Consider the following 12,276-nt stretch of genomic DNA (forward strand, 5'->3'; position numbering starts at 1 on the left):
GGTCTAATCAGAGCTATAGCCGCTGGCCTACACCACAGCCATGGCAACACCAGATCTGAGCCGCATCTACGACCTACACCACAGTTCACAGCAACGCCGGATCCTTAACCCACTGAGCAAGGCCAGGGATTGAACCCATGTCCTCATGGATGCTGGTCAGATTGGTTTCCACTGAGCTATGGCGGGAACTCCCAGAAGAATTTTTTAAATGGGCCTTATCCACAAGGAGTTTGCTCACCTGTCTACACTCCTGCCCCTTCCCCACCCCTCTCTGAGGAGGACTTCAGAGGGGAGGAAAGTGAGAGGTGGGCACAGACACACCAGCCATGCTCATGCCCCAGGGGGCTGTGCTTTGTAAGTTTAGAAGGTGATCAGGAAGGTGTCACTTAGAAGGTGACATCTGCATTAAGAAGAAGGCAGGAGAGGACCACAGCTATCTAGAGGAAAAAAAGGTGCAGCCAACTCCCTCCCCCATCAACTCCCTACCCCCATGTCCAGCTCTATTTCTCTCCGTACCACTTATCACCATCTAATGTATGCTATTTTTTTATTTTTATTTTTTTTCTCTTTAGGGCCACATCTGTGGCATATGGAGGTTCCCAAACTAGGGGTCTAATCAAAGCTACAGCTGCCAGCCTACGCCACAGCCACAGCAACGCCAGATCCAAGCCACATCTGCAGCCTACACCACAGCTCATGGCAACGCCGGATCGTTAACCTACTGAGCAAGGCCAGGAATCGAATCCACAACCTCATGGTTCCTCGTTGGATTCATTTCCACTGTGCCTTGACGGGAACTCCCATCTAATGTATTCTATATTCTACTTTGTTTTGTTTGTGTTTCCCTTCATTATAATGGATGCTTATAGAGAGGAGAGATTTTGATCTGTTTTGTTCCCTGTTGTATCCTTGGCCTTGATGGCTGGTGTGTAGTAGACATCAAATATTTATCGAATGAATGCTATGTTCTATGTTAACCTTTGTTCCTATAACTCTACAAGGCCACAGGCCAGCTGTTACTCTGTACTATAGCTCTCCCACAGAGCAGGGCTTGTGGGGTTGTGGGTTATATGTGTGACATAGACTCAGGGTCTGATTTCTTTAGAGAGTCAGAGCTGAACATGGAGAAGGAAGATGAAGATGAGGTAGTATATTGGATAAGTCCTTAAAGAGTGGTACAGATAGCTTAGACCCTCTGTGTACTTACATCCATTCATACATACAGCTTGTGCATGTGATTTTGTAATCTAAGAGGGGATGTTTACCATCTCTGCATGGATTAGGCTTTCACATCCTTCAGAGCCTAAATAGTCCTTTTATGCGCTCACATGGTTCAGCCAGCTCACTTTTGGCAAAGCGCTTTTCCCAGAGAAGTTGTCCTGTTTCACCACGGCCAGGATGAGAGTGGACACATCTTCCCTGTATGATGTCACTCTCTTCCAAATGATCATGCTGTTTGGCAAATCCAATGCCAGCCTGGCTTGCTGGCTGCCTGCCTGTAGTCTGAGGCCATGGTTTGCTTGCAGGTTCATGAACTAGAAGGTGAACTGGAGAGCGAGGTCCGACGCAACGCAGAGGCCCAGAGAGGAGCCCGCAGGCTTGAGCGCTGCATCAAAGAGCTGACCTATCAGGTACTCTGGGAAGCCACTCCCTGTTCACTTGGCTGCTCTGCCCTGGACACTGTGCTCCTTCAAGCCCAAAACGGCCCCCAGGTCTCCTATAGCTCTCTTTCCATCTTTGCTGTCCCTCAGCAGGAGATACCAATTCACTCTTCCAGGGCTCCTGTGCTATTATGGGTTTGAGATGGTCCTTTTCGGAGCTCTCAGGAAGCAAAATGTGAGTGACAAGTTGCAATTACAAGTGAAAAGCTATTTATACTGTCCTTGTTTTTTCACACATAATGTCTGCAGCACTTTCAGAAAGATGTCTTCCTGTGAGAGGCTGAGCGAGAACAATGTGTAAATGAAGTGACGGGTGGTGACTCAGCCAGCAGGTTACATAGGACACTAGCTAAATTGGAGCAGGGGACATTTCCACTCTTGTTTTCTGGGCACACAAACACTCCAGGCCACCAAGGGCTTATCTGGGGCTGGTGCCAGGTGGAAACAGAGGAGATGCTGAGAGGCCCCCACAGCTTTCTGACTCTTTTCCTGTAGACTGGCATTGGCCTGAGCAAATAATTGAAAAGAGGTGGGCAGACTTCTTACCATCTAATGCATTTCCAGAGTAGCAATGTACTCCTTCACTTCTGCCTTCATTTTTTAGCCTTTCTTCCCTTTTCTTCAAAAAGAGAAGACCAGGAGTTCCCATCATGGCTCAGTGGTTAATGAACTCAACTAATATCCATGAGGACACAGGTTCGATCCCTGGCGTCATTCAGTGGGTTAAGGATCTGGTGTTGCTGTGAGCTGTGGGGTAGGTCGCAGACTTGGCTCAGATCCACATTGCTGTGCCTGTGGTGTAGGCCGACAGCTACAGCTCCAATTTGACCCCTAGCCTAGGAACTTCCATATGCTGCAGGTTTGCCCCCAACCCCCATAAAGAGAAACAACAACAAAAAGAGAGAAGACCAAAGATTCCATGATAGCAAAGGCCCTGTCTTGCTCACCACTCTGGGCCCAGCACCTTCCTGGCACAGAGAAGGTGCACATATTCCAGTTGTTGAATACAGTTGCCAAAAGGGCACTTTCCAGCCTTCCTGCTACATGAGGTGGCTTGTTTCAGTGAAAAGCTGAACTCATCCTAGGCACCCATTTTACGGCAACCTGGATGGCACTCATGTGAGATCTGCCAGTGCTGTTGCTGGTCCCTGAGGCTGAGTGGGTATCAGAGACATCAAAGTCTTCCTCCCTTGCAGTAGGAAGGATAGTGTTAATAAGGGAGCTGAGCACTTCAGAAGCATCATCTTGAGCTAATTAAGATGAAATGAACTATTTGCACAATCCTTCTTTGCTGAATAAGAGGTTCTTTTCTAAGGAAGTTAGTCTGACACTTCTTTAGACCATGCTGAGTATTATTACCAAAGCCCCTGAGGAGTGTGCCCATGGTGTGTGTGTCTGAGGAAGTAAACACCTAGGGAACATGAGAGATATGCTAGGCTGTTCTTTTGAGTGAGAATAGGAAAACATGAGGAAGTGAAATGCTGCTCGTTAATTATGTCTGGGTTTTTCTTTTTCTTTTCCTATGGATTATTCCTACTGTGTTCTTCTGTAAACAGGTTTGTTATATAACAATACACCAAAGCTACACTTTCTTTGATTTTCATTGTCCCAAAGAATACAATCTCATTCTATTGTGTTATCTTTGTTTCTTCATAGCAATAATCTTAGTGTTCCCCTGGTACCAGTTTGGAGGTGTATTTCCTAATTTCTTCCGAGTATCTGCACAATGCTTGGAGTATACCTATTCAATTATGCAATGATTTTCTGCCATCAAATCTGATAATACCCACTGAGGACCTTTTTGTGCAAGATATCAGGCTAGGCCCTGTTGTTTAAAGAGGTATTAGAAAACCTTTCACATCGCTTGGTATTAATACCTGGTTTTTAAATATTCAAGGTAGATATTGAATCAATTCAATCTGCCTTCCTTTAACATCAAAATAACTACAAGGCGGGGTGTTTTGTGATAGTATATTGTAGGTGCCATTATAAAATGTCATTTAAAAGGGACATAAATATGGTTTTCCTTTCCTAGGAGAAATCCTTTGGGAAGATCACACCACATTGGAAAAGGGAATCAAGTGTGACCCCCCCATCCATAATAGTTCTATGGCCAGTCTCCCCGACCATTTCTCTTCCCCCCATACTCCTTTAGCATCTGGAAATTCATCCCATTTTTCTCTCTCCAGTGTCTAGAAAAATATACTGTAAAGCAGGACATAGAATTAGGAACCTATACTTGTTACAGAAGGTAAGACAGTTTTTCTGCCCCCCCCAATCCACCTGCTCCATTTTACCTTTAACTGCTTCCTTATTCAGGGATCTGTGTGTAGGTGTTATTTAATCCTTACGAATCTAAATATGGATATAGTATTTTCATTTCTAGGGTTAAGAAGAGTTTGGTCTTGGGTGGCTTCTCCAGGAATCACATGCCAGGATGGAGTTAGGACAATAAGTTTATTGGAGGTAACACCTGGGAAAGATAAAGGGGAGAGCAAGCAGGCTGAGGCAGAGTACACTGGGAGTCTGACACCCGTGAAGAGAAAGGGTGAAGGAAGGAGGGTGGGGTAGACAGAGGCTCAGGTTGCAGTGCAGCTCTGGGAAGGTCCCCAGCTCAGAGTCTGCTGTAAAGACATCCCATGTTGGAGTTCCTTGGTGGCGTAGTGGGTTAAGGATCCAGCATTGTCACTGCTGTGGCTCAGGTTTGATCCCTGGCCCAGGAACTTCTACATGAGGAGAGTGCAGATTAAAAAAATATATATATATATATATATATATATATATATCCCATTATGGGCAGAAAAGGCCAGACTCTGTTAGCTCTGCTGTGCCCTGCTGTGGGCTGGGGGCTGCCTGGGAATGTGTGATCTCAGCGTAAATGCTTTGGCAGATCCCAAAGACACAGCAGTTGGAATGTTTCAGGTCCCGTACTCCTCACAGATGAATGGCAAGTTCTTTTTTTGAAGGGAAATCTGGGCCCTGTACAGCTAAGGCGTCCATGGTTACTGAATGCCTCAGATGATGCTGAGATGTGAACCTAAAGTTAGCAAAGGCTTTGCTCCCCCCCCCGCCGCCCCAATGTGGGAGGAACATCATTAACATCAGCAGCCACTTCTAGGCTTTCTCAGTTTTTTTCTGTGTGGCCTCCTTTGCCAACAATAAATTTACTCACCTCAGTAAACTGTTTTTTAGCAATTAAACCTCCGTTGGTTTTAGAATTCCCTATAACCATATCATTCTATGAATCTTCAAATTCCTTAAACCTGAGAGGTAGAGGGGTAGGCAGATGAACATAATGAGGAACTTTATAAAATAGACCTATTTCCCCAGTCAGGTTGTTCCTTATATATTGGTCCCTGCCTTAGAAAGCTTAAAATTGGTAGTTGATTTTCATCTACTGTCTGGTTATACTGTAAGGTGGGAGTGGGGGAGGAGTATTCTAGGCAACAGAGTTTGGTTAAACCAGCCTCTCCTTCCTTCCTCTATCCCTCCCTTCTTATGTATAATAAATATATATATGTGTGTGTTTATATATATATTTATATATTTATTTATTTATTTATCTTTTTAGGGCCGCACCTGCACAACATATGGAAGTTCCCAGGGTATGGGTCAAATCAGAGCTATTGCTTGCCAGCCTACGCCAGAGCCACAGCAATGCCAGATCTGAGCCATGTCTGCAACCTACACCACAGCTCATGGCAACGCCGGATCCTTGACCCACTGAGCAAGGCCAGGGATCAAACCCTCAACTTCATGGTTCCTAGTCGGATTCATTTCCGCTGCGCCACGACGGGAACTCTTGTATATACATTTAACGTATAACAGTGTATTAATTTTGGGTGTACAACATAATGATCTGATATGTTTCCATCACAAAGTGATTATCACAAGTTTTGTTAATAATGCCCATCACCATGCACAGTTACAACTTTTTTCTTGTGATGGGAACTCAAGATTTATTCCCTTCACAACTTTCAAATAACACGATACAGTACTTTTAATTAAAATCACCTGCTCTGCATTACATTCCCAGCACTTGTTCATCCTATAACTAGAATTTTGTACCTTTTGACCACAATCACCCATTTCTCCCACTCCTACCCAAACCCTCACTTCTGGCAACCACTAATCAGTTCTCTGTTTTTGTGACCTCGGTGCTTTTTTTTTTTTTTTTTTTTTTTTTTTTTAGATTTCACATATAGATGAGATCTTATATTATTTGGCTTTCTATGACTGACTTGTTTCACCTATTGTAATGCCCCCAAGGTCCAGCTATGTTGTTGCTAATGGGAGGATTTCCTTCTTATTTATGGTTGAGTAATATTCCATTGTGTGTTGTGTGTGTGTGTGCACATGTGTGTACATCTTCTTTATCCTTTCATCTGTTGATGGACACTTAGATTGCTTCCATATTTTGGCTCTTATAAATAACGCTACCATGAACATGGGGGAGAAGAAATCAGGAAGCATGATGCTTTTGGCTCTGTTCTTTCTCAAGATTGCTTTGACTATTCAGGGCCTTTTGTGGTTCCATTCTCTTTTCTCTAAAATATACAAAGAACTTATACAAATGATGTGAAAATATTTTCTCCCATTATCCATGTTGCCTTTTCATTTTATTGATGATTTTCCTCTGCTACATAGAAGTTTTAAAGTTTGGTGTAGCCCCATTTATTAATTTTTGCTTCTATTGCCTTTGCTTTTGGTATCAAATAAAAAAAAAATCTCTGTCAGGACCAGTGTCATGGAGTTTACCCTTTATGTTGTCTTCTAAGAGCCTATGGGTTCCAGGTCTTAGATTTAAGTTGTTATCCATGTTGACTTAATTTTCAAGCATGGTGTAAGATAGTGGTCAAATTTCATTCTTTTACATGTGGATGTCCAGTTTTCCAAACACCATTTATTGAAGAAACTGTCTTTTTCCCATTGCATATTCTTGGCTCCTTTGTCACTTATTGGATATGAGTTTATTTCTGTGCTCTCTATTCTGTTCAATTGGTCTGTGTGTCTGTTTTTATTCCACTATCATACTGTTTTGATTACCATACCTTTGTAACATATTTGAAATCAAGAAGCATGATGCTTTTGGTTCTGTTTTTCTTTCTCAAGATTGCTTTGACTATTCAGTCTTTTGTGGTTCCATTCTGTTTCTGTGAAAAATGCCATTGGAACTACGATAATTGTACTAATTTTATAAATTACTTTTGGTAGTATGGGCATTTTAACATCAATTCTTTCAATCCATGAGCACAGAATATCTTTCCATTTATTTGTGTCTTATTCCATTTATCTCATCAGTGTCTTATAATTTTCTGTGTACAAGTCTCACTACCCTTGATTAACTTTATTCCTAACTATTTTATTCTTTTTAATGTAATTATAAATGGGATTGTTTTCATAATTTCTGATAGTTCATTTTTAAAAAAATACAATATGCTCTTTATTTTTGTTTTTTGTGGGGTTTTTTTGGCTGTACCCACAGCACGTGGAAGTTCCTAGGCCAGGGACTAAACTCATGCCACAGCAGTGCCAATGCTGAACCCTTAACTGTTAGGCCACCAGGGAACTCCTCTTTCTGATAGTTTCTAATGTTTGTACAGAAACACACTTTTGTATTATAATGACTTTTCATCCTGTAAACTGATTGAATCCATTTATTAGTTCTAACAGTATTTTTTTTTTTTTTGTCTTTTTGCCTTTTCTAGGGCTGCTTCCCGTGGCATATGGAGGTTCCCAGGCTAGGGGTTGAATCGGAGCTGTAGCGGCTGGCCTACACCACAGCCACAGCAATGTGGGATCCAAGCAGCGTCTGCAACCTACACCACAGCTCATGGCAATGCTGAATCCTTAACCCACTGAGCAAGGCAAGGGATCAAACCCGCAACCTCATGGTTCCTAGTCAGATTCATTAACCACTGTACCATGACGGGAACTCCAGTTCTAACAGTTTTTATTGAAATGTTTGGGGTTTTCTATATACAATATCATGTCATCTGTAAATAAGAGTTTTATATATTCCTTTCCAATGTGGGTGCTTTTTATCTCTTTTTCTTGTTGTTCTAGCTGGGACTTCTAGTACTACGTTGATTAAAAGCAGCGAGAATGGGCATCCCTGTCTTATTCCTTATCTTAGAGCTTTCAGCTTTTTTTCTACTGGGTTTTACATTAGCTTTGGCTTTGCCATATATGACTTTTATTATGCTGAGGAATGTTCCCTTTATATACTCTTGGTTTAGAGGTTTTATCATAAATAAGTATTAAATTTTATCAGCTGTTTCTTCTGACAATTTTCAGATGATCATATGATTTTTAGCTTTCATTTTGTTAATGTGGTGTATCACATTGATTTGCAGATATTGAACCATCCTTGCATGCATAGAATAAATCCTACCTGATCATGATGTATGATTCTTTTAATGTATTGTTGAATTCAGTTTGCTAATATTTTTTGAGGATTTTATGAGGATCTATATTTATCAGAGATACTGGCCTATAGTTTTCTTTTTTGTGACATCCTCCTCTCCTCGTCCAGTTTTAGTATCAGGGTAATACTGGCCCTGGCCCTGTAAAGAGTTGCAAGTATTCATTGCTCTTCCTTTTTTTTTTTTTTTGTAGAGTTTGGAAAGACTTGGTTATTTTTTGTTTGTTTTTGGTCTTTTTAGAGATATACCTGTGGCACATGGAAGTTTCCAGGGCCAGAGATCGAACCCACATCCTCATGGATACTAGTTGGGTTTATTGCTGCTAAGCCACAATGGGAACTCCAGACTTAGTATTTTTTAAGTTTTGGTAGAATTCACCAGTTAAGCTGTCTGGTCCTAGACTTTTTTATGTTGAGAGAGTTTTGTTTGTTTGTTTGTCTTTTTCCATTTTCTTGGGCCGCTCCTGCGGCATATGGAGGTTCCCAGGCTAGGCGTTGAATGGGAGCTATAGCCGCCGGCCTACGCCAGAGCCACAGCAATGTGGGATCTGAGCCGCATCTGTGACCTACACCACAGCTCATAGCAATGCCAGATCCTTAACCCACTGAGAAAGGCCAGGGATCAAACCCACAACCTCATGGTTCCTAGTCCGATTCGTTAACCACTGAGCCACGACGGGAACTCTGTGTTGAGAGATTTTTGATTACTGATTTAATCTTCTAAATGGCAATTGGTCTGTTCAGATTTTCAGTTTCTTCATGATTCAGTCATGGTAGGTTGTATGTTTTAGGAGTTTATCCATTTCTTCTAGGTTGTCCAATTTGTTGATACATACTTGTTCCTGGTATCATTTATAATGTCCCCTTTTTCATGTATGATTTTGAGTCCTCTCCCTTTTTTTCTTTGTGAGTAAAGTCTTGTAAATTTTTTTTTAAAAGCTCTTAAACAGGAACAAAAAATCTGTTCTTAGTTTCATTGATCTTTTCTATTGTCTTTTTTAGTCTCTAATATTTTTTCACCCCAATCTTAGTTATTTCCTTCTATTAACATTGGGCTTCATTTGCTCTTCTTTTTGTAGTTTCTTGAGTTGTAAAATTAGGTTATTTGAAGTTTCATTATTTATAAATGTAGGTATTTATCACTAAGAACTTCCCTCTTAGAACTGCTTTTGCTGCACCCTGTAAGTTTTCAAATGTTGTGTTTTCATTTTGATTCATCTCAATGTATTTTTTTATTTCTCTTTTGATATCTTCTTTGATTCATTGGTTGTATAATATCCATATATTTGTGAACTACTCAAGAGGGTTTTTTGTTGTTGTTGTTGTTGTTTTAATTGATTTCCAGTTTCATGCTTTGTGGTCAGAAAAGATACTTGGTATGATTTCAATCCTCTTAAATTTATTAAGTGTTTTTTTGTGGCTTAACAAACATATCATGTATCCTGGAGAATGTTTCATGTATGCTTGAGAATAATGTTTATTCTCTTGCTTTTGAATTAAATATTCTGCATATGTCTGTTAAGTCCATCTGATCCAATGTGTCATTTAAGGTCAGTGTTACTTTTTTGATTTTTCTGTCTATATGATCTGTTGATGGAAATGGGGTATTGAAATCCCCTACTATTAATTGCTGTTTATTTCTTCCTTTAAGTCTATTAATTTTTGTTTTATAGATTTAGATGCTCGTATATTGGTGCATAAATATTTACAAATGTGGCATAATCATGTTATATTGACCCTTTATCATTAAATATTGAGCTTTTTTGTCTCTTATTAGCCTTTGTCTTAAAGTCTACTTTGTCTGATATAAGTATAGCTACCCTACCTTTATTTGGTTTAATTTTGAATGAAATATCTTTTTCCATCCCTTCACTTTCAGTCTGCACATGCCCTTCATCTGAAATGAGTCAATTGCAGGCAGCAAATAGATATGTCTTGTTTTTTATCCATTCAGCCACTCTATGTTGAATGAAGAATTTAGTTCATTTAAAGTAATTATTGATAGGTATGTATTTATTACCAATCTGTTCATTGTTTTCTGTTTTATAATTCCTTTGTTATTTTCTTCACTTGTTATCTTCATTTGTGCTTTGATGATTTTCTGTAGGTATACTAGATTCCTTTCTATTTATCTTTTGTATATCTACTATAGGACTTTGCTTTGTGGTCACCATGAGGCTTCCATAAAATATTCTATTTCAAATTGATAACAACTTTTGTTGCATTCTTTTTATTTTTTTTAATTGTAATCCATTGTTATTTCCCCAATACATTTTTTTTTTTTACTGTACAGCATGGTGACATAGTTACACATACATGTATACATTCTTTTTTCTCACATTATCATGCTCCATCATAAGTGACTAGACATACTTCCCAGTGCTAAACAGCAGGATCTAAATGCTAATCCATTCCAAAGACAATGGTCTGCATTTATTAACCCCAAGCACCCAATCCATCCCACTCCCTCCCACCCCACCCCCTTGGTAACCACAAGTCTATTCTTCAAGTGCCTGATTTTCTTTTCTGTGGAAAGGTTCATTTGTGCCATATATTAGATTCCAGATATAAATGATATCATATGGTATTTGTCTTTCTCTTTCTGACTTACTTCACTTAGGATGAGAGTCTCTAGTTCCATCCATGTTGATGCAAATGGCATTATTTTGTTCTTTTTTATGGCTGAGTAGTATTCCATTATGTATATATATACCACATTTTCCTAATCCAATCATCTATCAATGGACATTTGGGTTGTTTCCATGTCCTGGCTATTGTGAATAGTGCTGCAATGAACATGCGGGGGTGCACATGTCTTTTTTAAGGAAATTTTGTCTGGATATATGCCCAAGAGTGGGATTGCTGGGTCATATGGTAGTTCTATGGATAGTTTTCTAAGGTACATCCATACTGTTCTCCATAGTGGCTGTACCAGCTTACATTCCCACCAACAGTGCAGGAGGGTTCCCTTTTCTCCACACCCCCTCTAGCATTTGTTATTGTGGACTTATTAATGATGTCCATTCTGACTGGTGTAAGGTGGTGCCTCATGGTAGTTTTGACTTGCATTAAAGGTCTACATTTTAATCTCCTCCTCTGAGTCTGGTGAGCATATTCATGACCATTATTTTGGGTAATTACTTACCTTTACCCTTTTCTGGGGTTTTATCTTGTTCCATTATTTGGAACGTATTCCTTTGTTTCTTCTTCTTCTTTGTTTCTTCTTCTTCTTCTCTCTGTGTTGGTTTTTATGCATTATATACAACTACCTCTCCCAGTCTTGAATTAGTAGTCTCATAAGAGCTGATCCTTACTGTTCAACATTACTTTAGCTCTTGGCTTCCTTTGAAACATCTGTGATTGTCCAGGCAGCCTTCTTTGTTCTTAGTGGCCCCCAGTAGTTGAGGGTGTCCAATACCTGTCAGTGTCCCAAAGGAGAGGATCTCAGCCAGTACCTACATGCAGACTGATTGGAAGCCAGATCCTCAGGTAGGAGCTTATGAAATGTGCAAATATACCTCTGTCAGTGGAAGACTGGGAGATGGGCATTTCTGCCTGTTATCTCTGTTCTGACCCTTAGGGTATAGCCAGTTAAGAACTCTTTGTGTGCTACCATCCTGTTGAATCTGTGAACACAAGCTTTGCTGGCCACCACAGATAGGCTATTGTGGGATGTGTCCTCTGGCCATCATCTGCAAAATCCAGTGCACCAGACCTGTGAACAAGCTCCTTTCTCGAGAGATATTGGTGGCCTGGGGTGGGGCAGATGGGAAGCATGAAAATGGCATCCACTGGCTTTCCCAGGAATTTCAGTCTGATGCTGCTGCCCTTGGAGGAGGGGGTGGTAGCTGGGTAAAAACTGTTTCTGTTTGTTGTAGCCTACCTGGTCTCTGGAGAGTAATGCATTCAGCCCCTTGATGTGTGTTAAACTAGAAGCCTGCCCCTCATACCATAGCTACTAAGATAAGTAAATGGATCCCTTTCCAAGGAAACATTGAGCATTTCTGTCTGCTACCTCTTTGCTGACACCTGAGGGATACTGGTAAAACCTAGCCAAGGAGTGAATAAGTAGGATAGCTATGGGGAAATAGGAAATGAGCCTGGTTGGAGTGAAGGTGGTTTGTGGAGGACAGTATGTGGAGAAACCATGAAAGCTACCAAAAAAAGTTGATCTTTAATGGAATAGGTAAG

The 12,276-nt window shown here is 40.5% G+C and overlaps 1 protein-coding gene across 1 annotated transcript in view; it reads left to right on the top strand.

Moving 5' to 3' along the window:
- Positions 1–12,276, top strand: part of MYH15 (myosin heavy chain 15) — a 148,363-nt gene that overhangs the window by 131,355 nt on the left and 4,732 nt on the right. The window contains exon 38 of the mRNA XM_021069826.1: positions 1,527–1,631. Within this exon, the coding sequence (XP_020925485.1) occupies positions 1,527–1,631 (105 nt within the window). The remainder of the gene's footprint in view (positions 1–1,526; positions 1,632–12,276) is intronic.

This window comes from Sus scrofa, chromosome 13 (assembly GCF_000003025.6).
Source record: "Sus scrofa isolate TJ Tabasco breed Duroc chromosome 13, Sscrofa11.1, whole genome shotgun sequence".
NCBI lineage: Eukaryota > Metazoa > Chordata > Mammalia > Artiodactyla > Suidae > Sus > Sus scrofa.